The sequence below is a fragment of the Bos indicus genome, chromosome 17, assembly GCF_029378745.1.
Source record: "Bos indicus isolate NIAB-ARS_2022 breed Sahiwal x Tharparkar chromosome 17, NIAB-ARS_B.indTharparkar_mat_pri_1.0, whole genome shotgun sequence".
NCBI lineage: Eukaryota > Metazoa > Chordata > Mammalia > Artiodactyla > Bovidae > Bos > Bos indicus.
The window spans coordinates 13,121,297-13,147,935 of record NC_091776.1 but is presented as its reverse complement, the minus strand read 5'-3'; the positions used below and the strand labels follow the sequence as shown (position 1 = coordinate 13,147,935).

General features: G+C 40.3%; 2 protein-coding genes and 1 non-coding gene across 11 annotated transcripts in view; 2 read left to right on the top strand and 1 right to left on the bottom strand.

Moving 5' to 3' along the window:
• Positions 1 to 20,912, bottom strand: part of ANAPC10 (anaphase promoting complex subunit 10) — a 168,799-nt gene extending 147,887 nt beyond the window's left edge. For 5 of the 8 annotated variants that reach the window (XM_070769049.1, XM_070769050.1, XM_019977165.2 and 2 more), the window contains exons 1-2: positions 19,981 to 20,122; positions 18,417 to 18,543 (exon numbers count right to left, since the gene is read on the bottom strand). In XM_070769049.1, coding sequence (XP_070625150.1) covers positions 18,417 to 18,531 — 115 coding nt within the window. In that variant the 5' untranslated portion in view covers positions 18,532 to 18,543; positions 19,981 to 20,122. Of the gene's footprint in view, positions 1 to 18,416; positions 18,544 to 19,671; positions 19,931 to 19,980; positions 20,685 to 20,784 lie in introns of those variants that run through there. The other 3 variants (XM_070769053.1, XM_070769054.1, XM_070769055.1) reach the window with 3 other exon arrangements.
• On the top strand, positions 17,571 to 17,677 carry LOC139176894 (U6 spliceosomal RNA). The gene has a single exon (XR_011561363.1). It is a non-coding gene; the product is annotated as a U6 spliceosomal RNA (small nuclear RNA).
• Positions 20,189 to 26,639, top strand: part of ABCE1 (ATP binding cassette subfamily E member 1) — a 32,300-nt gene continuing 25,849 nt past the window's right edge. The window contains exons 1-2 of one of the 2 annotated variants that reach the window (XM_019977162.2): positions 20,189 to 20,324; positions 26,422 to 26,555. In XM_019977162.2, coding sequence (XP_019832721.1) covers positions 26,453 to 26,555 — 103 coding nt within the window. In that variant the 5' untranslated portion in view covers positions 20,189 to 20,324; positions 26,422 to 26,452. The remainder of the gene's footprint in view (positions 20,325 to 26,421; positions 26,556 to 26,639) is intronic. The other variant, XM_019977163.2, reaches the window with a different exon arrangement.

The following is a 26,639-nucleotide window of genomic DNA, read 5'->3' as shown; positions in this document are numbered from 1 at the left end:
AAATTGGCTCCTGAAGCCTCAGGCTCTTCTTCCTTGGCTGCTTGTAGGCGTCACCTCAGGCACCATCTTGTCACCCTCCCGTAGCTCCTGTGGCCAGACTCCACCTCTGGTGCCATCTTCCTCTTTCTCTTCTGTGCTGACGACACCTCCTCTGTTCCTTTAATTCCCCCATACTAATTCTCTCACCAACCTTCCCCTTGTCTCTTAAACTCTGCCAACTCCCTTTTCTTTAGAATTTGTCAGAATGTTCCTCTTTAAGCCTCCTAAGGCTCTAAAGGCTAAACCCTTAATTTCTTTTTTTTTGTGGGGGGAGGGAAGAAGTATGTCTTCTCTTTATTTTTTTTTAATGTATTTTAATTGGAAGCTAACTACAATATTGTGGTGGGTTTTGCCATACATTGACATGAATCAGCCCTGGGTGTACATGTGTTCCCCATCCTAAACCCCCCTCCTACCTCCCTCCCTATCCCATCCCTCTGAGTCATCCCAATGCACCAGCCCTGAGCGCCCTGCCTCATGCATCGAACCTGGACTGGTGATCTATTTCACATATGATAATATACATTAAACCCTTAATTTCTTATAATTCCCAGACCAAAACTGAACTGCAAGCCAAACTGATCCCAAGCCAAAAATGATCCCAAAGTAATTGAAGATTCTTACATATTTGCTAAGGAATTTAGTACAGTCATTAAAATTTACCAACCTGGTTTCTCTGATTCCTATCAACTAGTTCAAAGATAACTGGTGAGGGCCAGGGCCAGCACTGGATGAAAACCACTAACTGAGAAAATCCTGAAAGGTCTCTAGAATTATAACTGGGAAACCATCCTGCCAACTTATTATGTGACCAGCCTCAAGCAACCGATAAACAGCTTCATTGAGCCATCCCCGGGGCCTTTCCAAAGCCTGCTGATTGGAACAAAATTCAGACTTGCATACAAAAATCTGATGAACCTCCTTATGATTATTATAATCAACTTCTAATTGTTTCTGAAGAAAATTCTGGCCTTCCATCTGAATGTTGATCCCACTCAGGTCACCTCTACTTCTGTTTATTAATGGGCTGACTCTTGCCCTTCTAGTAAAAAGGACCAGGATAGAATGGAAAACTATGTTCACTCCAGATACAGTTAATCTGGTGAGCTAATTCGCTTGCATTTTAGATGAGTCATCTCAAAGGAAGACTGCCTAAATTCTTAATTCTCAATTCTAGCAAATGAAGGCTCCTAGACAGAACCAAAGCCCTCCTAGTTTCTGCTACTATTGCCACGAGTTACAACACTGGAAAAGAGACTATTCCAAACTGAAGCCCTTTAGGTGCTTTCAGCCCTCTAATCAGCCTTTCCAGTGTCCTCCCAATTTTCAACGATAGGGGTCTAAGGAGCTACAGGGACTCTTCTCAATCCTCTCAGCCAGTCTGGAGAGACATTTCTCCAGATTGAGAAGCAATCTCTTCCAGTTCCGACAGTGGAGCCACTCTCTATACCCCACTACTATAAAACAGCCCCTGTCTCAGAGAACTCACAGTTCAAATAATGGGGATCTGTGATCACCCTCAGGAGGTTCCTGAACTTTTCCCTTTTGTCTAGGCCCTTTCAAGAGTTCAGACTTTTTTTCCCCTCAGTTCCTCCACCACTATTCATTTATTAGGGGCCAAGACTTCTTAAGAGAGTTATCATGCCAGAATTTCTTTCTTCCAAAAGAGAAAATTATTAGACACTGACAGCAGAAAAATAACAAAGTATTATTTAATTTAATTAAATAATAATTCAATTATTATTTCAATTCAATTATTTAATTCAAAATAATTAAAATTTGAATTTAAATGACCCTTTGACCCTTTTAACAGTTAATTAAATGATCCTTTAATTAAATGACGCTTTGACATCTTTTGTTTGCTCCATCTCTGATGGTACTAGAGCAGATTTCAGAAACACCGAGCATTTTGTCCCTATTAAATCAACTACCACCCTCCTTATGGGCAAAATCTTCAACTGATACTAACAAAATTCATAGCATATCTCCCATCAAGATTCAAACAACTCCTCAAAACCTCTTCCTAGAATTAATCAATACCTTATAAGTAAAAACGTCTTTCAAGGCATAAAGCCAATAATACAAGATTATAAGGTTCAAGACCCCATTATCCCTATAAAAACTCCCATTTTATTGGTAGAGGTTTGTCCAGGACCCACTAGCAATAAGCAACACTGTTATTTATCCCTGGACACCTTGCTGTTTCTAATCCCCCCATTCCCATCAGGAATAAATTCTTTAACTGTAACTGATTTACGCAGTGCATTCTTTAGTACTCCAGCTGATGAAGGGAGCCAATACCTTTTTGCCTTCATTTGGGAAGAAATACAAGTCACCTAGATAATAAAGCCTCAGGGTTTTACTGAGGGTCCTTCTTTTTTTCTCACAAATCCCAAAGGCTGGTCTGGATGACATAAAAGTCCCTGGGGATTCTGTCTGCTTTGTTGCAACATGTGAAGGATTTGCTTCTTTGTGCTCCTTCTCAAGATTTCTCACAGGAAAAGAGCCACCACTTAAAGCTCTCAGCCTTAAACCCTGTGGAAGAGGGATACTCTCCACTTGCCTTAGAGCCATTGCAGCCACTGCCCTTTTGCTTAAGGTCAGCAAAAAAATCATTGTGGAATCCCCTGGTACCTGATGCAGTAGCTCTCCTGAATTCTCATACTTAACATTTCTCAATCAGCTGCCTCACCTCCTAAAATGTCCTTTGTACACTGTTCCTCAAATAACTCTCTTACACTGTAAAAGCCTGAACTCAGGACTCTGCTCCTGTCACTAATGAAGTCCTTCACAACTGCTTATTGCTGACAGACCACATCCTGACTCCTTATGATGACCTACAGTAAATTCCTCTAGGTAACTTTGACTTCTCATGGTTCACTGATGCTTATTTAAAAGGTGACAATGGCAAATATTGTGCTGGGTAAGCAATTACAATTCCTCTTGATGCTGTTGAGGCAGCATCTTTATTATGGCTGCTGCTGCTAAGTCGCTTCAGTCATGTCCGACTCTGTGCAACCCCATAGACAGCAGCCCACCACGCTCTGCCGTCCCTGGGATTCTCCAGGCAAGAACACTGGAGTGGGTTGCCATTTCCTTCTCCATTGCGTGAAAGTGAAAAGTGAAAGTGAAGTCGCTCAGTTGCGTCCGACTTGTAGCGACCCCATGGACTGCAGCCTACCAGGCTCCTCCATCCATGGGATTTTCTAGGCAAGAGTACTGGTTACTATGGCTACTTCAGCCCAAAAGGCTGAATTATATACTCTTACATGATCCTGTACTTTAACCAAAGACAAAGCTGCTGATACTTAGTGATAGTAGATATGCTTTCAGAGTAGCTCATGATTTTGAAATGTTGTGAAACCAACATGATTTCCTTAATTACAGCAGAAATAAAATTTAAAATGGCCCCTAAGTTCAGAAATTATTGAATGTGATACTTTTACCTCTGCTTTAGCTATTAAGAATTTGGGGGAATTCTAAACATGACTCTCTGGAAACTAAGGGAAATCACCTTGCTGATATTTCTGTAGGAATGCTGCCATTAAAGGGACCAACAGAAAAAAAAAATAATAAAAAAATAATAAAAAAAAAATAAAGGGACCAACAGCAATCAAACCTGTGTCATGGTCTACAAGGATATTTCTCCAAATGGTAATTTAGAAAAACTGTCTAGAACCCAACAGTTGGCCTCAGAAAAGAAAAAAACAAGACTGAAAATTCAGTAACTGTTTGATAAAAAGAGAAAGCTCTGGTTTGAACCAAATAATAACCCAGTTTTACTAGAGACTCAAATTCCCACTCCCCACCACTGTCCTATTGATCTACTGACATAATGAGAGTCCTCATGCATCAATACTGGTGAGAAAACATTAACAAGGCTACAAAGAGTGCCTACCTCACTTGTCCACTTGTTTGAAGTACAATCCAGGGAAGCTTGTTTGTACTGCTCCTGTACATATTAAACTGCTTAATGGACCATTCGAGGTCTAGCAAATGGATCACATACAACTTCTTCTGTCTTGCTGATATAAATGTTTTAGTCATGGTCTCTATGTTTTTTTACAAGACTGAAGCCTTACATATAAGCTACTCCTTTTCTGTGGCTTAAGCCCTTTAGCAAATCATTTTTCCTACCTAAGAGGTTCTTCTTGAATTTTACAGTGATTGAAGAACCCAATATACTGGCCAGGTATTTCAACAAGTCGACATGCTTTGGCCAATCTTATAGCACTTGTATCATGCTTACCACCCTTGATCATCTAGTTTAGTTGAACGCACAAAAGGCATTAAGACTCAACTGGCAAAATTTGTACAGTCCCTCCAAATACTGTGGCCAGAAGCACTGTGATTGGTCCTTCTAAGTCTCAGACCCACTCATAAACTCTAGCCCTTTGACAAAATCATGAAATGCCCAGTGCACTTGGCCCCTGCATCTTCTGACCCACAACCAATATAAGGAGAGGCGCTCCAGTACTGCAAAGGCCTAACTGCTTCTATTAAGAATAACCCTGCTTTGGTACAGCAACCTTTCCACAGTCTGCTCCTGGGAGACGAAGACCTTAAGCATCATACCTTACAACTTAAAGATTTCATCTATTGCAAAACATACCTCCAGAAGAACTCTTCAACACTGCTGGAAAGGACCCTATCAGTACTGCTAACCAATCTTTGTGCCAACAAACTCTAAGAAACAGGCTCTTAGATTCACATGATTCACCTTGTCCACCAAACTTGAGAAAGCTCTCAATCAAAAGAGGGAAATGCAAAACATTAAACAGAAACCTCAATTAAACAGAGCTGGGAGACCAGAAGGGAGAGCTGACATGCCCTGGGACCATAGCAGAGCCAAACAGGAAGAAGAAAGACTCTTATTCTTCCCTAGCAGGGACTCAGCCAATGAAAAGCCATGGATTCTTTGTTTACTACAGACTCCCCCCGCTTCCTTTTCTTTATTAAAGTATGCTTCTTCCCCTGTCACATGGGAACTTGCATGTGGCTTTCCACGGCTGAAAATCCCCAAACCACAATTTTCTGCTAATGCTGAATAAACCCCTTTGTTGGAGAAATATCTCCAAGTCCATTCATTTCAGGTCAAAAGAAAACATATTTGCACACAAAAGTTATTAGGACCACATTTTCTTGGTTGTTGGCTTTAATTTTTTAAGAAGAACTTCTAAATATATTCTGAAGTATGTATTCAAACCCAGTTTCTTAAACTTTTTACAAGCTGATAATAAGAATGACCCACATGTCCTACAAAACCCTCAGAAATAAAACAGGTTTTATTAAGTTCACTATGTCAAGAAGCAACAGTTAGAACCGGATATGAACAACAGACTGGTTCAAAATTGGGAAAGGAGTACTTCAAGGCTGTATATTCTCACCCTGCTTATTTAACTTCTATGCAGAGTACATCATGCAAAATGCTGGGATGGACGAAGCACAAGCTGGAATCAAGATTGCCAGGAGAAATATCAATAACCTCAGATACGCAGATGACACTCCCCTTATGGCAGAAAGCGATGGAGAACTAAAGAGCCTCTTGATGAAGGTAAAAGAGAACAGTGAAAAAGCTGACTTAAAACTCAACATTTAAAAAAAACTAAGATCATGGCATCCAGTCCCATCACTTCATGGCAAACAGATGGGGAAACAATGGAAACAATGAGAGACTTTATTTTCCTGGGCTCCGAAATCACTGCAGATGGTGACTGCAGCCATGCAATTAAAAGACACTTGCTCCTTGGAAGAAATGCTATGACAAAATGAGACAGTATATTAAAAAGCAGAGACATTACTTTGCAGACCAAGGTCCATATAGTCAAAGCTATTGTTTTTCTAGTAGTCATGTATGGATGTGAAAGCTGGACCACTGAACAACTGAACAACAACAACAATGCCATACTTAATGTGACAAGAAAAAGAGACAACTTAAAAATATTGTCAAAAGTCATATACATTTTGAAACCAAGTGCTTCTGATTAACATCCAATTAATCAAAAATTAAATTTACCCAGAATTCTAAATTATCCAGTCATTCTAGATAATGGAAAACTATCCTATATAGTTCTTCCTGATTAAAACCACAATAACTTACACTAATCAAAACATAATTTTCTCGTGGCTGATTCATGTTGGTGTATGGCAAAAACCACAATACTGTAATTACCCTCTAATTAAATAATTTTTAAAGAAAGATAATTTTCTGATATGTATTAAATTAAGCTGAATCTACTAAATCCATTTCAACTATCATCTGAGTGAGATACTGAATATTTCCAAAGAAAAAAATGACAGTTTTGCAAAGCCATCTACTACCAACCATGCTATCGCAGTGAGGTAAATCTGTATCTCCCAAAGACTGATACTAACATTTTGGAAGTATATTAAAATTCTCCCTTCTATCAGTGCTCTCCTGAATTACTGCATGGCTCTTAACTCAGTTCTTTACCTCGAATCTTGCCTCACTTCAGGCCATCCTCCACAATTCTCAAATGTGAACACTGTGCTGTTGTGCTAAAATTGTTCAGTGGCACATACTACATATACAATGAAATACGAACGGCTTAATAAAGTCCCCTCTGATCAGCTCTCTTCCTAACTAGTTCCACCTATGCTCCTCCGCTCTGTTCTAGGCTTACTGACTATCCACAATTCTTTGAAAGCACCATGTTCTCATAGCAGCTAGGCTCTACATCTTTGCACAGACCATTCTTCTTGCCCCCAGGTCCTTCCTCAGTGACATTCTACCTTACCCCCTCACTCCAGATGTGAATCATCTCCATAAACACGTCCCTGATCCTCCACGGCGATCCTCCTGGCCTCTTCTCCGGCCACCACTGCACTGAGCCCACACTTGTGGAAAGCAGTATGACCTAGTGCAGACTGGCTACCTTGAATCCCAGCATCCCCACTTACTAGGTGATGTTTGCCAGGTTACTTAATTTTTCTGGGCTCTAGTTTCCTGATTTGGAAAGCGATTAAAAAAATAACAGTAAATAATACTTCATACGACTTTCAGAGACTTTACTGAGATGGTTTATTTTATACATGCAAAGTACTTAAAACAGAACCTCACTCTAAAAGTTATCCATGACTACATTGTATAATAATGACTAATTATTACTTTCTCCACTAGACTGTGAACTCCTTGACAATAAGGTCTTTTTTTATTTTTTAATCTCTAACAGTGTTAGAGATTTCAGCAACTGTCTGCTGACTTAGGCTGAAAAACATCTTACTATAAAGAACCAAAGTAAAAGTTCAACAACTTTCTCAGGCTGTTTCTCATTAATAAAGAGTATTCCGTCATTCATGACATGTAAAACGATAATCACATAATTATACTTCACTGGTGAAGCCAAAGCTGCAAGTCATAGACATGAAACACATGACGGTGCACTGATGAATTTCATGACTTTCCCACCCAATGCGATTGTAAGTGATCCCAGCGTTCTTCTGGCAGTGTCAGCTACTGGTCTGCCCTGCAGCCCCAACATGTCAGACAGTGGGGGCATCTTCAGGGAACCAATGACTTACTTCTATGTGCTGCCCTCTGCCAAGCCCCACAGCATAAAACAGTGTGAACTGGCACTGATTCCTACCCTGTTACTGAGATTAGCATGGCACCAATTGAATTATGCTACTAAGTAAAGCAACAGAAGATACTCAATTTGAGTAAATTCACAGAAACATTTGGTGTTATAGAGAATATTAGAAACTTCTGAAGCAGTCTAGAACTTATGAAGCTGGAAAAAGGCACCACCCTTACTCAAACAACAAAAAATGGCTAGATAAACTAAAATCTCATAATTTTTCTTGGAGACATGAACCCTTAAAATTATGCAGCAACCAAATACCCTGAAACCCAAGAAGGATAGTTTGCAGGTTAGGAGAGAAAGGATGGACAGCCAGTCCCAACTGTGGTAGAGCATGGGAGGAAGGAACAACGACCCAATACACACATAAAAAGGAATTAGGTAGAACTTCAACAAACTGCTAAAGGCTAAGTGTGGGCTATCATAGAAAAATAGCAGCCCTGGGAGTCTCACACACAAGGTGAATTCACACTGACTCTTAGATTCTTTTCTAAGAGCCCTCACTGTGCACATAAGAGGACACTTTGCCGGGAGAACAGGAAATTGGAAAGTCAGCAGTGCAAGCATGGAGGAGGGGACTGACTACCCACTGCAGGAAAAGCAAAAACCCCTCCTCCCCTCAAAGCCTCTCTCCTACAGAAAAAGAACTTAAGCCGCTAAGGGAAGAGAGTCAAACCTGCTGACTCCGGCACACAGAACAGATACAGACTTGCTGGGAAAGAAGGAAAGAAAAAAACGCTATACTCTTGGAAAAGGAGCAGGAACACTCCTTCCTCTGGAACAGGACAGAAAACTCTCCCCTAGGAAAGATCGGAGTTTCACTATCATAGGTGAAAGTGAGGTGAGAGTCGCTCAGTCGTGTCCAACTCTTTGCGACCCCATGGACTAGACAGCCCATGGAATTCTCCAGGCCAGAACACTGGAGTGGGTAGCCTTTCCCCTCTCTAGGGCATCTTCCCAACCTAGGGATCGAACCCATGTTGCAGGCGGATTCTGTACCAGCTGAGCCACAAAGACCAGTTTCACTATCATAGGTAGGAGGGACCAAAATGCTGAGAAGGTCCCATCCTGGAGACCAGGTACACAAGAGCTATCTAGGATTGAAGTCGGACTAGAAAAACAGAGAAGTCCTGCCTCTGATCCTCTGCATTGAGTAACAACCATCACATTTTACCACTGGAGGCAGGGCAAGAGCATGGAGACAGACACCCTTGAAGCCCAGGGATAGAGAGATAACTGAAAACGATTATGGAGGAGGAATACTAAGAAAACTCCTCTGGCACAACTGCCCCTGCCACAAACACTGGAATCTTTAGAGGAATCTGAAGCCTGTGATACTGAAGGTAACCATAACAAAACAGAACAAAAAAAAAAAAACACCAATCTAAAACCCAGGTCAATTCCTTACTCAACTTCCACTATAAAAGTCTGACAGAAAAGAGGTAATCATTTCAGAGTGTAAATACCATTTTTTTCAATATCTACTAATGTTTCAGTTCAGTTTAGTTCAGTCGCTCAGTCGTGTCCGACTCTTTGTGACCCCATGGACTGCAGCATGCCAGGCCTCCCTGTCCATCACCAACTCCTGAATTTTACTCAAACTCACATCCATTGAGTCGGTGATGCCATCCAACCATCTCATCCTCTTTTGTCTCCTTTTCCTTCGGCCTTCAATCTTTCCCAGCATCAGTCTTTTCCAATGAGTCAGTTCTTCACATCAGGTGGCGAAAGTACTGGAGTTTCAGCTTCAGCATCAATTCTTTCAATGAATATTCAGGACTGATTTCCTTTAGGATGGACTGGTTAGATCTCCTTGCAGTCCAAGGGACTCTCAAGAGTCTTCTCCAACACCACAGTTCAAAAGCATCAATTCTTTGGAGCTCAGCTTTCTTTAGAGTCCAACTCTCATATCCATACCTGACTACTGGAAAAACTATAGCTTTGACTAGATGGACTTTGTTAGCAAAGTAATGTCTCTGCTTTTTAATACGCTGTCTAGGTTGGGCATAGCTTTTCTTCCAAGGAGCCAGCGTCTTTTCATTTCATTGCTGCAGTCACCATCTGCATTTTGGAGCCCCAAAAAATAAAGTCTGTCACTGTTTCCACTGTTTCTGCATCTATGTGCTATGAAATGATGGGACTGGATGCCATGATCTTAGTTTTCTGAATGTTGAGCTTTAAGCCAACCTTTTCACTCTCCTCTTTCATCAAGAGGCTCTTTAGTTCTCCTTCACTTTCTGCCATAAGGGTGGTGTCATCTGCATATCTGAGGTTATTGATATTTCTCCCGGCAATCTTGATCCCAGCTTGTGCTTCCTCCAGCCCAGCGTTTCTAATGATGTTGCTCTGCATATAAGTTAAATAAGCAGGGTGACAATATACAGCCTTGACGTACTCCTTTTCCTATTCGGAACCAGTCTGTTGTTCCATGTCCAGTTCTAACTGTTGCTTCCTGACCTGCATACAGATTTCTCAAGAGGCAGGTCAGGTGGTCTGGTATTCCCATCTCTTTCAGAATTTTCCACAGTTTAGCATTTGGTAAACATTTATGACAGACTTCCTAGGTGGTGCTAGTGGTAAAGAACCCGCCTGCCAATGCAGGACATGTAAGAGATGAGGGTTCGATCCCCGGGTCGGGAAGATCCCCTGGAGGAAGGCACAGCAATCCACTCCAGTATTCTTGCCTGGAAAATCCCATGGACAGCCGAGCCTGGCAGGCTACAGTCCACAGGGTCACAAAGAATCAGACACCACTGAGGTTGGACATGACTTAGCACAGCACATTTACGACACACAAACAAAAGAAACAAATATTATCAAAAGATAAAGCAATCACTAGAAATAGACTCAGAGATGAACCAGATGTTTAAATTAACAAACAGGGACTTTAAATAGCTATGATTAATATGTTAAAGAATTTAGGGGGAAAGGTAGATGAAACAAAGAAACAGGGAGTTTCAACATAGGAAAAACTCCTTTAAGGGTCAAATGAAAAATCCATAAATAAAAAACATAGCAAAGATGAAAGATTCCTTAGAATCATTAGTAGATTCAATAAAGCCAAAGAAAGAAGTAGTAGACTTGAAGCTAGACCAATTAAAAAACCCCAAGCAAAACACTAAGAGGAAAAAAAGGGGAAATAAATAGAGCACCTAAAGCAAAGGGACAAATACCAAATGGTTACCAAAATCAAATGCTCTGCTGCTTTAAAACTCAACATTCAAAAAAACTAAGATCATGGCATCCAGTCCCATCACTTCATGGCAAACAGATGGGGAAACAATAGAATCAGTGATAGACTTTATTTTCTTAGGCTCCAAAACCACTGTGGATGGTGACTACAGCCATGAAATTAAAAGATGCTTGCTCCTTGGAAGAAAACCTATGATAAACCTAGATAGCATCTTAAAAAGTAGAGACATCACTTTGCCAACAAAGGTCCCGTCTAATCAAACTATGTTTTTTCCAGTAGTCGGACCATAAAGAAGGCTGAGCACCAAAAAGTTGATGCTTTCGAACTGTGGTGCTGGAGAAGACTCTTGAGAGTCCCTTGGACAGCAAGGAGATCAAACTAGTCAATCCTAAAGGAAATCAACCCTGAATATTTATTGGAAGGACTGATGGTGAAGCTAAAGCTCCAATACTTTGGTCACCTGATGTGAAAAGCCAAGTCACTGAAAAAGACCCCGATGCTGGGAAAGATTTGAGGGCAGAAGAAGGGGGTGACGGAAGATGAGATGGTTGGATGGCATCATCGACTCAATGGACACGAGTTTGAGCTAACTCTGGGAGGTAGTGAAGGACAGTGAAGCCTGGTGAGCCGCAGTCCATGGGGCTGTAAAGAGTTGGATACAACTGAGTAACTGAACAGCAACAACAACAAGCATATGTATAATTAGATTCCCAGAAAGATGAGGATGGGGCAAAAGAAAAACTACAAGAAATAATGGCAGTGAATTTTCAAAATAATGCAGGACATCAAGCCAGAAGATCCAAGAATCTCAATGAATCTCAAGCAGGATTAAACACATACACACACTTCATATCTTTACTGCTAAATATTAAAGATAAAATCTTAAAAGAAGGCAGAGGGAAAAAAGCCACATTGACTAGAGCAGACTTTTCTTCAGAAACTATGTAATCCAGAAGATACAGAATATCATCTCTAAGACATAGAGATGATAACCTAGAATGCTAGATGATAGATAACCTAGATGCCAACCTAGAATTTCATGCAAGGAAAATATACCACAGTAATAAAAAGCAAAATGAAAATTTTTTCAACCAAACATTGCTAGCAGACCTGCAATATAAAAACTGTAAAGAAAGTTCTTAAGGCAGGAAGAATATGATGCCAGACAGAAACCTGGATCTATTCAAAGAAATAAAAAGTTCCAAAAATTGGAAAAGTTAAAGGTTTTGATTTTAAATCACTCCAAAACATAACCGATCTTTTAAAACAACAATAGCATCAATGTATCCTAAGGTTTTAAATATGCAAAAAATAAAATGTATGTCAAAATAGCATAAAGGATGGGAGAGAGAAATTGGAAGTATACTGATAAAGGATCTGTATGCCTTATCTATTGCAGTAGTATATTACTTGAAGGTAAACTGTGAAAAAGATATATAGTGAAATCCTTAAGGCAGTTCCTCAGAAAATTTCAAAAAGGAGGTATAACTTAAGAGTCAGTTGAAAGATAAGAGTCACAAAAAATACTAAATTTATCCAAAATCAGGTTACAAAGCAGAGGAAAAAATGGACAAATCCCCCAATTTCAAGACAGTAGTTTTAAATCTAATTTCACCAATAGGTATATTAGGTGTAAATGATCTAAACACTCTCAGTTATAAGACAAAGAATGTCAGACTTGATTTTTTTAAAAAAGTCTATATTAAATCCACTTCAAATAAAAAGATATACATATTTTAAAAGAAAAAGGAAAAAGAGCCTGACTTGTAAAGAGCAAGGAGAATGTTACTCTCACTCTCACAACAACAAAAATAAAAAAAGCTGAATTAACTGAACATTCAAAAAATTCAACATTAAAAAAGCTAAGATCATGACAAATGGCTGGGTCACTTCATGGCAAATAGATGGGGAAACAGTGGAAACAGTGACTGACTATTTTTGGGGGGCTCCAAAATCACTGCAGATGGTGACTGCAACCATGAAATTAAAAGACATTTGCTCCTTGGAAGAACCAACCTAGACAGCATACTAAAAAGCAGAGACACTATTGCCGACAAAGGTCTGTCTAGTCCAGGCTATGGTTTTTCCAGTGGTCATGCACGGATGTGAGAGTTGGACTGTGAAGAAAGCTGAACGCCGAAGAATTGATGCTTTTGAGCTGTGGTGTTGGAGAAGACTCTTGAGAGTCCCTTGGACTGCAAGGAGATCCAACCAGTCAATCCCAAAGGAAAACAGTCCTGAATATTCACTGGAAGGACTGATGCTGAAGCTGAAACTCCAATATTTTGGCCACCTGATGCGAAGAGCTGATTCATTTGAAAAGACCCTGATGCTGGGAAAGATTGAAGGCAGGAGGAGAAGGGGATGACAGAGGATGAGATGGCTGGATGGCATCACAGATTCGACAGACATGAATTTGAGTAAGCTCCAGGAGTTGGTGATGGACAGGGAAGCCTGGAGTGCTGCAGTCCATGGGGTCGCAAAGAGTCAGACACGACTGAGTGACTGAACTAAACTGAACTGAAAACCAATAATTATTTAGGTCCAATAGAGGTCACAAGGCAAACCACAACTCAGAAAACTGAAGAAACAGAAAACAGAGAATCACATCTTACCAGGAGCAGAAACTATCACTGGAGTTAGCAACTGGTCGGAAAACTGAACAACAGGGAAAACTTAAGAGTAATTACTAGTGGACTAATTGCTGGAGACTGAGTACAGGCTAGCTTGAGACAGTAAAAACAGCTGGATGCTCAGCCTCAAAGAGTGTTCCACATGTTCAGGGATTTTACCTCTAGAAGCCCCACCAGGTTCTCTTCATGGTAAAGATCAGAGAAAATTCTCTAGGAAATTCTGCAGGAGGCAGACAGAGAGGAAGGTAATCATTATGAATCACACCAAAAGCATTCTCTTTCCCGTAACAAAGGCCTGACTTAAAGGAAAACTCTTTTAACAGAGCCTAACCAATATGTTTTTTGTTGCTGTTGTTTTTTCACCAGAGCCTGACACAGAGGGCTTCCCTTGTGGCTCAGACAGTGAAGAATTCACCTGCAATGCGGGAGACCTGGGTTTGATCCCTGGGTTGGGAAGATCCCCTGCAGGAGGGCATGGCAACCCACTCCAGTATTCCTGCCTGGAGAATCCCATGAACAGAGGAGCCTGGAGAGCTTCAGTCTATGGGGTCGCAAAGAATCAGACACAACTGAGCAACTAAGCAAAGCACAGCACAACTGACGCAGGGAAAGGAAAACACATGACTCCATCCTCCCCTAGCCTTTCTGTCTCACCTAAGTGGGGTAAGAAAAGGTGAGAAGCACTTGCAAAGGTACAGGCATGGACACAGGCCCACTAAGAGACTAAGCTCTAATCACAGGATTATAGAACACTTCCATTCTCCCCATAACTTAACACCATATCAACAGGACTCCAATATAGTATCAGTAGGTTAAATTCAAAGAACTGCAAGCTTAGATGCCATTTAAGGAGTCTCTGCTGCTGCTGCTGCTGCTAAGTCGCTTCAGTCGTGTCCGACTCTGTTCGACCCCACAGACGGCAGCCCACCAGGCTCCCCCGTCTCTGGAATTCTCCAGGCAAGAACACTGGAGTGGGTTGCCATTTCCTTCTCCAATAAGGAGTCTCTAGAGAAATTCAAAGATAACAAAGGAGACAAAAACAAGGACACTAAAGGAATTTTAGACTCTGAATCTTAAGCCTTTATCCATCAGGCAGAAAATCAGTAAGTGTATGACTGAACTGAACCAGCACCATCAATCAGCTATATTAATTTGATATTTATAGATTGCTTCATCCAATGACAGCAGAATGCATGGTTATTCTCAAGTTTATGTGTAATATTAACCAAAATGGACCACATTTTGTGCTATAAAACACACACAAAAACATTCAAACAAATAGAAATCATTCAAATTGTACACCCAGACCACAACAAAATTAAACTAAAAATCAATAACAGAAAGCAGTGCTTTCTGAAATTTACTGCATTTATAGCATGAAATATATATATATTAGAAAAGAAGAAAGCTCTAAAGTCAATAACTTAAGTGTTCACCTTAGAAAACTAGAAAAAGAGGAGCAAATTAAATTCAAAATAAGCAGGAGAAAGAAATAATAAAAATCAGAAAATAAATCAAAATCAATGAAACTAAACACAGGAAATTAATAGAGAAAAATCACCAATACTGAAAAGTTGGTTCTTTGAAAAGGTCAATAAAATCAATAAACCTCTAACCAGCCTAAACAAGAAAAAAAGAAAGAAGACATAAATTACTAATAGAAAAAACAAAAGAGGAGCCATCACTATTGATCCCATGGATAAAAGGGTATTATAAGGAGCTCCAAGCCCACAAACTTGATAAATAAAATGGACCAATTCCTTGAAAGACACAACCCACCAAAACTCACACAAGGAGGAACAGATAATCTGAATAAAGCCTATATCTATTATAAAAATTGAATCAAAAGTTAATAACCTTCTAAAGAAATCACTAGGCCTAAATGGTTTCACCGGTGACTTCTGTCAAACATTTAAGGAAGAAATAATACCAAGTGTCCAAAATTTCTTTCAGAAAATAGAAGCAGAGGGAATACTTTCTGACTGTTTACCTATGGGTAGCATTACTCTAAAAACGAAACCAGACAAAGACATTACAAGAAAGGAAAATTAAAGAATAGTATCTCTCATGAACACAAATGCAAAAATTCACAAGAAAATATTAGCAAATTGAACGTTAGTATAAAAAAATTATTCACCATAATCAATTGGAATTTATTCCAGGTATGCAAAGTTGGTTCAATGTTCTAAAATTAATATAATCTATCAAAACAACAGGCTAAATGAGAAAAACCATATTATTATACTAAGAGATGTTGAGAAAGCATTTCACAAATTCAACATTCATTCAAGGCAAAACTCTATCAGCACATCTACCGAAATTAGGGGGACTTCCTCAACTTTATATATCCACAAGAAACAACAGCTAACACCATATTTGGGGCTTCCCAGGTGGCTCAGCGGTAAAAGGTCCACCTCTAAATGCAGGAGACACAGGTTCAATCCCCGGGTTGGGTAGATCCCTTGGAGAAAGAAATGGCAACTCCAGTATTCTTGCCTGGAAAATCCCATGGTCAGAGAAGTCTAGGGGGGCTACAGTCCATAGGATTGCAAAAAAAAAAAAAGAGTCAGACACGACTTGTGACTAAACAACAACAACCCTTTTTGCCACTTCTATGTAACATCATATTGAAAGTCTTAGCTCATGCAATGAGACAAGAGAAGGAAATAAAAGTTATAGACTGGAAAGGAAGAAATAAAAATAAATGAACCCAGTCACTCTACTCCTAAGTATCTACTCAAGAAAAATAAAAATATATGTCTACATAAAAACCTGTACATGAATGCTTATGGTAGCTTCCTCCATAATCACCAAATATTGGAAGCAACCTTATCTTAGTTAACTTAGCACCCTGAAACACCAAACATGCATTACTTCACAATTTCTATGAGATAGGAATTTGGGGCCAGTTTGGTTATCCAGTGGCTGGAGGATCCATTCTAAGGTGATTTAATCATATGACTGTTGCCAGGAGGCCCCAGTCCTCCACTGGCTATTGTCAGAAGGCCATGTCTCTTGCCCCATCAACCTCTCCACGGGTCCCCTTGTTTCCTCACAAAATGGGAGCTAGTTTTCCCTAGACGGTGTGATCCAAACAAGAGCATGCAGAGCCATGATGTCTTTTATGATCTAGCCTCAGAAACTGCATACTGAGACTGCAATCTGCCATATTCTCCTGGTTCCAGAGACTAACCCTGACACAATGTGGGAGAGGTCATCAGCGGGGCATGAAAACCAGGAAACAGGAATCACTGGTACCATTTGGGAAGCTGACTACCACAAACGTAAAGGTCCATTAACTGGTGAATAGGTAACAAAGTGTGATACATCCATACAGTGGAATAGTAATCAGCAATAAAAAGGAACCAACTCCTAAAGGAACAATCACAAATATACTATACTAAGTGAAAGAAGTAAGACCTCAAAAGCTACATAAAATATGATTACATTTATATGGCATTCTGAGAAAGGTAAAAACCAAAGAGACACAAAACAGATCAAGTTGTCAGTGGTCTGGGACAGGGCAAAAGACTGACTAAAAAGAGACATGAGGAAATTTCTTTAAATGATGAAAATAATCTATATTTAATTGTGATGGTGCTTTGATTTGTGATGTGCTTGTTAAAATTCATATAACTATAAATACAAAAAGGGTGAGTTTTTCTTAAGTAAATTATACCTCAAATTACTCATAAAAAGAGAGAGAAAAGAATCTTAAGCGGAAACAGAAGAGGCTGGGTTGGGAAGATGGTTTCAGGAGTCTTATGTATAAATAGTAGAGCTTTCTGAGAGAAAAATGACTACTGAATCAATAACATTATCGTTTAAATTCCTTAAGCTAAAAACTTTCCCTGAGCTTGAGTCTACAGATTGAAAATGCGTATAATATTACAGGCTTTATGGATGAGAAAAGATACACATATATCCTGGCAAAAGTCTTGAACTCTAAGAATCAATAGACAGAAAGAAAGAAAGAACAAGTTACTTAGCAAGTAAGACAGACAGATATACACTGTCTTACCTGCAACGTGATAAAAAAGGAAATGGTAAACTAGCATGCACAACTTTTTGAGAAAAGGACTGCCACTCAAGAATTCTATCCCAGTGCTTGCTTTGACAGCACATATACTAAAATTGGAATGACAGCCAGAAGATTAGCATGGCTCCTGTGTAAGGATGACATGCAAATTTGTAAAGCACTACATATTTATTTTGCTTTAGGTCCAGGAAAAGGATGCAGTGTTAAGTCCATAAAGAAATTTTCAGTCCCTGGTGATGTGAGTTCTAGCTTGAATACTACACATTAAATGGGGAGAATTAATCCAACTTCATCCTAGTCAAAGTCTGAAGTGACCCCTTTCTCAAAATAGAAAAAAATGTACTTTATCAAATTGGGGGGGGGGGGAGAGAAAGAGAATTCTATCTCAACCAAGAGTAAAATAAAATTATTTAGGGGTCTATAATCACTCAGAAAATGTATCATTCATTTATCCCATCCAGAGAAATAGTCAAAAAAATGCCAACCAAGTAACTGAATCATAGCAAAAAGAGGGAGGATAAAGGGACCTTATAACACGTGCAGTTAAACTGAAGTGGATACTAGTAAAGCAATTAAGAAGAGGTATATAACAAATGAAAACCCAATTAGATTTTAAAATTAAAGCCTCTGAACAAAGGGCTTCCCTGGTGGCTGAGATGGTAAAGAATCTGCATTTAATGCGGGAGACCTGGGTTCAATCCCTGGGTTAGGAAGATGCCCTGGAGAAGGGAATAGCATTCCACTCCAGTATTCTTGCCTGGAGAATTCCATGGACAGAGGAGCCTGGCCAGCTAAGGGTCGTCAAGAGTCAAACACGACTGAGTCACTCACACACACATACACATCTAAACAAAACAAATATTAAAGTTAACTTTCAGTAGTTAACATAGTTTCTTCCTGTTTTGTTTTACCTGGTTTACAAGATGAGAGTGACCAAACAGCTTGTGACCCAATTTCCCGTACTGTTCCAGTCCTTTCCAACTGCTTAGGGTCAGCACCAGGAGGTGTCTTGTTTGGTGTGGTCATTTTAAAAATACTCTATGTAGAAAAAAAAGAATGTTCACATTATACCAGGACCTGAGCATCTTTATACAAATGGTAAAAGTTTAACAGCCAGTGTATCACTAATGTAACCTGGATAGTAACCATCTATTTTCAAGAGCAGTTGACATAACCACTGCAATTTAAAAGGCTTGAGAATTCAGTTTTGTTTCTACAATGTAACATATTATGACTTACAAGTTGTGCAAAGCAGCAGAATATAGTAGTCAGAACGCCATAGGATCAGGATGTCAACTCTTGAGTTGACTCTTGCCTTTAACTAGTCTAGACTTTTGAGGGGTCTGGGCTTTCCCGTTTTCTGCCAAAGGAGTTGATGTGTAACTCTATAATGCTGTGCAGTTCTATACCTCTATGAGCAAAAATTCCAATTCAAATGCAGTTTTTTCTCTAAAAAAGTCAGACTGAAATCTTAATCCTGGAATATGTAAATATTGGTTTACATCTTAAATAATCCATTAAGTGATTAAGTGATGCAGAGAAAAATTGCATCTCTTCATTAATTGTCAAAAATTCCAATTACATGTGCTCTTACCGTAGAACATAAAGTCAGAAGAATGCCTTTAATGTCTAGAAGTGAGTAACAGGCCTATTCTAAACCACAAGTTTACTTCATCTTTCACATCTTTTGTTAGTTAATCTTGGTAAGTGTGTCCAAATGTGGGGAGGAAAAAAAAAAAAAAAAAAACCTCTGGATAGTGAACAACATGTAAAATTGCTTCAGTAATGCAGTTTCAACTACTAAACATCGTTATACCTACATGCTATTATGAACCTGGCCCAGAAGGTTTGCACACTGTCTCCTTGATATCCACCTCCTATCAGATCTCAGTTGTTCCCTAACTCTTCACACTTGATACTCTTTAAATAATACCAGACACTGAACTACAGACTGGAAAGCACTGAGGCTTAAATGATCCATTAGCAGTTTTCTGAATCAGTACATGGGTGAATGGATAGGTTCAATAATAAACTAAAGTATTCCCACCTGCAAGTTAAGTAAGATCTAAGATGAGGTAATTAAACCTACGGTCACATCTTCAAATGTCCAAAAAATGCCAAACTGTCGCCGCAAAAGGCCCATCTCTATTTTGGAGCAGAATTCACCTGGCGAACTTGGCACTGGCCGCCACCAAGTGGAAAAAACACGGAGCTCGAAGAAGAATGGGTTCCGGGCCATTCCGTTCAGGAGCTAAGGTCAAGGAGAGAAGACCACCGCGAGCAGTGTCTGGTCCAGACTCTGTCGGTTCTGCTTGACACCTCTGTCAGAAGTACTAAAATGGGCAACCTCTAAGGATCCATTTCTGACCCCCGGGCCTTGAGGAAATGGCGTAAAAGAAGACTGACAATGGAAAAGAGAAGGTGTTCGCTTAAGCTAGAACCATTCTCCCCGTCGGGGAAAGCCCACGCACTTACAGCTTGCGGACTCTGCTTGCTGCCACTCAGTTTTTCTGGATCCGCCGCAGCTCCGCGCCACTCCCACTCGGCTTCCCAGGCCCGCCTAGCTTCCCCAGAGATGTCACTGGGGTCGCAGTACAATGACGTCAGTCCCAGCCGCCCCTCCCTACCTCTTTCTACAGCTCCGCCTGGCGCGCCCTGGCGCGCACGCGCATTACGTCCTTGTGGCATGCGTGAGGCGGCGGCTGGGCACCGCCATTTTGGCCGGTGGCCGCTGGAACACGCCGTGTGGCTGAGAAGTGAAAAGCAAGCGCCGATTTGATCTCTGCGTTCCCCTCCGCAAGGGGAATCTGTTTCTCCAGGTACGTGAATAGACTGGAGGGGGTTGGCCTTTAGCTGCAGTCTGCCGCGGTCTAAACACCGTGGGGACATTCTCCGAGAGCCTTTGGTTAGGCCTCAGGTGGCGGCTGCAGCAGCGCGTGGCAGCCGGCTTGGACGAGACAGCTGGAACCGCCGGAGCACGGGTGCCGCCGAGCGCCGGGGGGCGCCTGGCGCTTTCCCTACAGTTGACCCGGCTCTCGGCCGCTGTGGTCCGGCAGCCCCGCCAAGGGACATGGAAATGGATATAGGTGTCATTCTCTCGGTGGTCCACTCCCCGCCGCCTCCACTCCCGCCTTGACCCCGCGCCTCCCCTAGCACTGAATCTTTGTGAAAGCCGCTTTTATAACTTAGAGCGTCCCCTACTGCCCCGGCTCTTCTGGCACAGGTGGGAAGCCTTTTCTTCGCGGTTTGGGGATTGTGGAATGAGTCACGGCATCTTACCGCCAAGAGTCGGATCCTCTTCGTCCACTCCCAGTCTTTATAGAAATGATGGCCAGATGTCACTGGACTTTTCTCACAGCAGCTTGTACTCTGCTGTCACCATGGTGATCTCAAATAATCTTCCAGTTGAACGCGTTTTGCATTTCGCGAGAGTTTTTACGACACTTGGTGATTTCTCCGATTTCCCCGTTATTGTATCTTAAACCCCTGGAAATCAGGTTCTGTGTCTTTACTGAAAGTACCTTTATTTCCCCTTAAGTGGTTCTTGCATCGTGGGCGCGACGGCTAAAGTCAATTCCCACATCCCATAAACTACCTAAGCAGGTTTTCTTATTTTTTACGGTAAAACCGGTAAGAGAGAAATAACTGTCAAAACACTGTATATGGTTTTATTGGGGGGAGGGGTGCTTTCTCTTCCACAGGACTGCTAACTGCATTTATGACAGTGGCATCTGTTTTTGCAGCCCTCAGTACTTTTGTCCCTGGTTCTGAGAATATGCATTCTATACCAGCTACTTGACGATAATGCTTCATTTTTGTCAGTATTAACCAAGGGCTCTTGTCGTATCTGAACCAAAAAGTGTTGTTTGTTTTTATTTTAGTTAAAATCCTTGTTTCCCCTGTAAAAAATATTTTTAGGAAGAATATTTACTATAATTGCTGGGGCAAGGATAAAGCGATAGTAATTTAGTGTCTCTTCTAATTGTCTTCAGTTTAAGACTCTGAAATCAGAGTTGTGCACCACTCCCGACTGACACGTTTTATAAATTTAATAACCTGCAATAGCATATAATTTTAGAATATTTCACATGACATAAGCATCATTCGTTTTCATATGCTTTCACAGGGTATTAAAATAATTTTGGTTTTAGACTACAAAATGAAAATTCGCTCAGTCCTGTCCGACTCCATGGACTGGTTCTTGAGGCCAGATTACTGAAGTGGGTAGCTTTTCCCCTTTTCTAGCAGATCTTCCCAACCCAAGAATCGAACCAGGGTCTCCCGCTTTGCAGATGGATCCTTTACCAACTGAGCTATCAGGGAAACTTCCTGGGACTTCTTTGGTGGTCCAGTGGTTAAGACTTTGCTTCCCTGGTGGTTCAGACGGTAAAGCAGATGATTCAGTCCCTGGATCAGGAAGATATCCTGAAGGACATGGCAACCCACTCCAGTACTCCTGCCTGGGAAATCTCATGGAGAAAGGAGCCTGGTAGGCTGCAATCCATGGGATCGCAAAGAGTCAGACACGACTGTTCAACTTAACTTTCTTTAGACTACAAATGCTTTCTATAAATGTCTCACTTCCTTTTTTCCTCTCAGCTGGAAGGATGATGGATGTCATTGTTCAAGTACCTGTTTTCAACAGTTTGTTTTCAGGTTTGAGATAGCTTCAGATCCCTGTTTGTTCCTAGGAGTCTGTAACTACAGTCTTCACCTCCAAGCTTTCTGGTACTCCATCTTTCTCGCTGAAAAAGAAAGGAGGGGATCCTTCTTCCCAATTCTTGAAACTTACATAGAAATTTAATTAACAATAGTGTCTACACGTTGCTCTGTTAATTAACAGTTCTACAAAGAATCTGTATTCATTTTTCTTAATTGTATTATAATTTATCATTTTAAAATATAAATCAGCTTATTAACCATCTCTAGTATGTTTTATTTTATAAAAATCATCTCGTACAGTCATTTGGTTTTTAAATGGTTTGAAATAGCAGTTGAAACAATTTAGTAGTTTGGCAGAAATAAACCTTATTGTAAACAGTTTCATTGATAAATCAATGAAGATTTATCCCCTGCAGGGGAATTAATCATGCTCATCCACCATAATTTGTATGATCTCTAGTTTTATTATTTTTAATAGCTGAAGAATCTTCAGTCACATGGGAATTCTCTTCTAGAATGATAGCTTTTTTGGTAGCAATTCGTAAATCACTTATTTTCTTATGCTGATCTTTAGATGAGTTTCTAAAGGTTATAAAGAGGTAAAGTAAACCTATCCATTAATGTAACTCTGTTACATACAATGTTTCATTTTGGGTGATTTTTAAAAATAATATACTTTAATGTTTAACTGTCACTATAATGTATTGGTAACTTGCAGAGACTCCTAAAGTTGTTATAACCTGTAGGAAATTTATTTACTATATTTAAATTCATTTTCTCATTTCATTCAGTAGAAATGTTTGCTTTCCTACTATGTGATAGACACTGGTCCAGCCACTGAAATGAACAAACAAAAATTCCTGCACTCATGATGTAGTACTTTGTAGTTGGTGAGGGAAAAATATTGTCTGTGTATGTATATAGAGAGAGCACATAAATGCATATACACACACAGTAAATTGTTGTGTCAGACTCTTTGTGACCCCATGGACTATAAAAGGGGAATTCTCTAGGCCAGAATACTAGAGTGGGTTGCCTTTGCTTTTCCAGGGGATCTTCCCAACCCAAGGATCTAACCTAGGTCTTCCTCATTGCAGGGATTCTTTACCAGCCGAGCCACAGGGGAAGCCCAAGAATACTGGAGAGGGTAGCTTATCCCTTCTCCAGTGAATCTTCCTGATCCGGGAATCAAACTGAGGTCTCCTGCAATGCAGGCAGTTTCTTTACCAACTGAGCTATGAGGGAAACCCTATATATACCATATACGTACATGTATATGAAATATATACTGTGTAATATAGTAGAAAGAGCTAAGAAGAATAAAACAAGGCAGTTTTATAGCTAGAGAAGACTCACTGAGAATAAACATTAAAGACTTGAAGGTGTGAGCCACTAGTGGGAGTAGCATTACCCGCGAAGGGAGCAGAAAATGCTAAGACCCTGAAGCAAATACCAGCAACCATTTGCTTTAGTCATGTAAAATACAGGGATGACCTAACAGGCTGTTTTCATGGAATGATGGACACTAATGTCTGCAGTGGGTTCTGTGGAAAATACCCAGAGAGATGTGAAACACTGACTGTAGGCAACTCGTTTATGTCTGAGGTTATTGATATTTCTCCTGGCAGTCTTGATTCCAGCTTGTGCTTTTACATAGTCCTGCTATAAAAATGTGGAGAAATGAAGCAGGGGAGGAGGTTGGGGTCAGATGATGAAGTGTTTGAATGCTGGGAATAAGCTGGGAAAGACTGAATAATTGATGATGTTAAAGACAGGAAAAAGTTGTTGCAACCTTCTCCTTGGCGGATGGATATCTTTTAGTTTGCAAAGGGACTTAGCTATGGAAATACATATAGTGTGATGGCTAATTGGCATAAAGGTTCACTCGAGATGATACTAGTCAGCGTGGCTTTGTTTTTTCTCTTGCCATCTGTGTGCAGGTGAAGAGTTGAATTTAACCAGAATTATAGATAAGGGTGTAAGTGACTGACAATTTTAGGTGGGTACAAAAGACATCAAAGATACAAAGGGATGAAGGACAGTGGAAATTTGATAGAATCTAGAGACAGTTACTGGAGAAGGCACTGGCGACCCACTCCAGTACTCTTGCCTGGAAAATCCCGTGGACAGAGGAGCCTGGTGGGCTGCAGTCCATGGGGTCGCGAAGAGTCGGACACGACTGAGCGACCACTTTCACTTTTCACTTTCATGCATTGGAGAAGGAAATGGCAACCCACTCCAGTGTTCTTGCCTGGAGAATCCCAGGGACGGAGTAGCCGTCTATGGGGTCACACAGAGTCGGACACGACTGACGCGACTTAGCAGCAGCAGCAGTAGAGACAGTTACAGGTCTGAGGAATGAGGGGAGTTCAAAGCGTTGTTGGATTGTTGTGTATGTGAGTGGTGAAGTGAAAAGATAGAAATGTTGGTTGGAGAATGGCGTATTTGAAAGGTTGGTTACAGAAAAATGCAGTTATTCAAAATGACGAGGTAAAGGATTTAGCCAAAGGAAGAAGGGCTGGGGTAGGGTAAAAGACAAGCTCATTAGAGGAAAGTGGTTAATAAACTGAGAGGACAGGCTAGAGGAAGCTTTCGGTCAAGAAAAATCTGGATGGGGGTTCATAGTCATGATAGAAAAAGCCAGCAGAATGTCTTTGTTGATCAATAATCTTTTGGCTTGAGGTTCTTTCATTACATATTGGAATAAACTGGAGTAGTAAGGCGCTTTTTGGAATTACTTTGATCCCATTCTAAGAAAATTAATTTCTATCACTAAGCCCAGTATATAGAAGATTATGTTAACTTTGACTTCAGCTCTGTAATTTATGTTGCTGTTAAATATCAAGACTTTAAAATCTCCAAAATTATATACATATAGTTAATGGCACCCTACTCCAGCACTCTTGTGGAAAATCCCGTGGACGGAGGAGCCTGGTAGTGTACAATCCATGGGGTCGCGAAGAATCGGACATGACTGAGCGACTAAACTTTCAAACTTTCAGTTACTTGGTTACTTGGTCTCTCTTTTGTGTGTGTGGATCACTTTTAAAGTCTTTATTGAATTTGTTACAGTATTGCTTCTGTCTTATGTTTTGGTTTTTTGGACGTTGGAAGGCAAAATCCTAACCTCTGGACCTCCAGGGAAGTCCCCGGTCTCCTTTTCATATCAGTGCAGTTAACATAAAATTCATCTTGACCGTATTTTCAGTTCCCAGGGAAAGCAGTTTTTACTTTTTTTTCCAATTCACCAACATAATGGTTAAACCCTTAGTAATTGCCACTTCCATCAGTAGTATCATGCTGCTGCTGCTAAGTCGCTTCAGTCGTGTCTGACTCTGTGTGACCCCATAGATGGCAGCCCACCAGGCTCCCCCGTCCCTGGGATTCTCCAGGCAAGAACCCTGGAGTGGGTTGCCATTTCCTTCTCCAATGCATGAAAGTGAAAAAAGTGAAGTTGCTCAGTCATGTCTGACTCGTAGCAACCACATGGACTGCAGCCTACCAGGCTCCTCTGCCCATGGGATTTTCCAGGCAAGAGCACTGGAGTGGGGTGCCACATTGCCTTCTCCAGTAGTATCATAGTCAAATAGATAAGACATGAAGTGATGATTAGTTAGAGGGAGGAAGTAAACATCTTTATCATATGTATGTTTCATGTCAAGTCTTTCTGTTCTATTTTATTGTCAGTATTCATCCACTGGTATCAGCATTAATTACTTAGGCCTTATATCAATTTTTTCCATATGTCAAGTATAGGTTCCCCAACCCCTTACTCTTTTCCCATTTTCCTGGCTATTACTACTTTTTGCATAAGAGCTTTAGATTTTATTTGTCTGATTCAGTTTTTTCCCTTTGAGATTGAATTAAATGTATAAATTCAGGGAAGATTGAAAACTATGATATTGACTATTCTCTTTTGTGAAAATTGAAACAGCATGCTATTCTATTTGTTCAGGTCTTTTGTGTCTTTCAGTGGTAATTTTGAGTTTCATCACACGTGTATATACTGTTGAAAGTAGTATTTTTTTCCTTCTACATATAAGTTTTCTGATTAATGGTATATAAGTAAAATTTTGTTTTTCCAGACATAACAAGTTATTTTATTGCTTTCACTAGTTTTTTTTTAATTAGTTCCAGGTATTAATATCTGAAATAGTGATATCTCCTCCTCTTGAATTTTTTATACCTGTGACTGACTTCTCTTAATAAACTGTACTGACTATGCCATAATTTTGTTAATCTTTTCTTTAATAGAGGAACTGGATATTCTTACTTCCTTAGAATCATGGCGGATAAATTAACAAGAATTGCTATTGTCAACCATGACAAATGTAAACCTAAGAAATGTCGGCAGGAGTGCAAGAAGAGTTGCCCTGTGGTTCGGATGGGTAAGCTGTGGATCATTTAAGGATAAGAGAAAGTTTTAAAAGAATACATTATCTTCATGGTTCTCTAGGCTTTAGTGTACACTT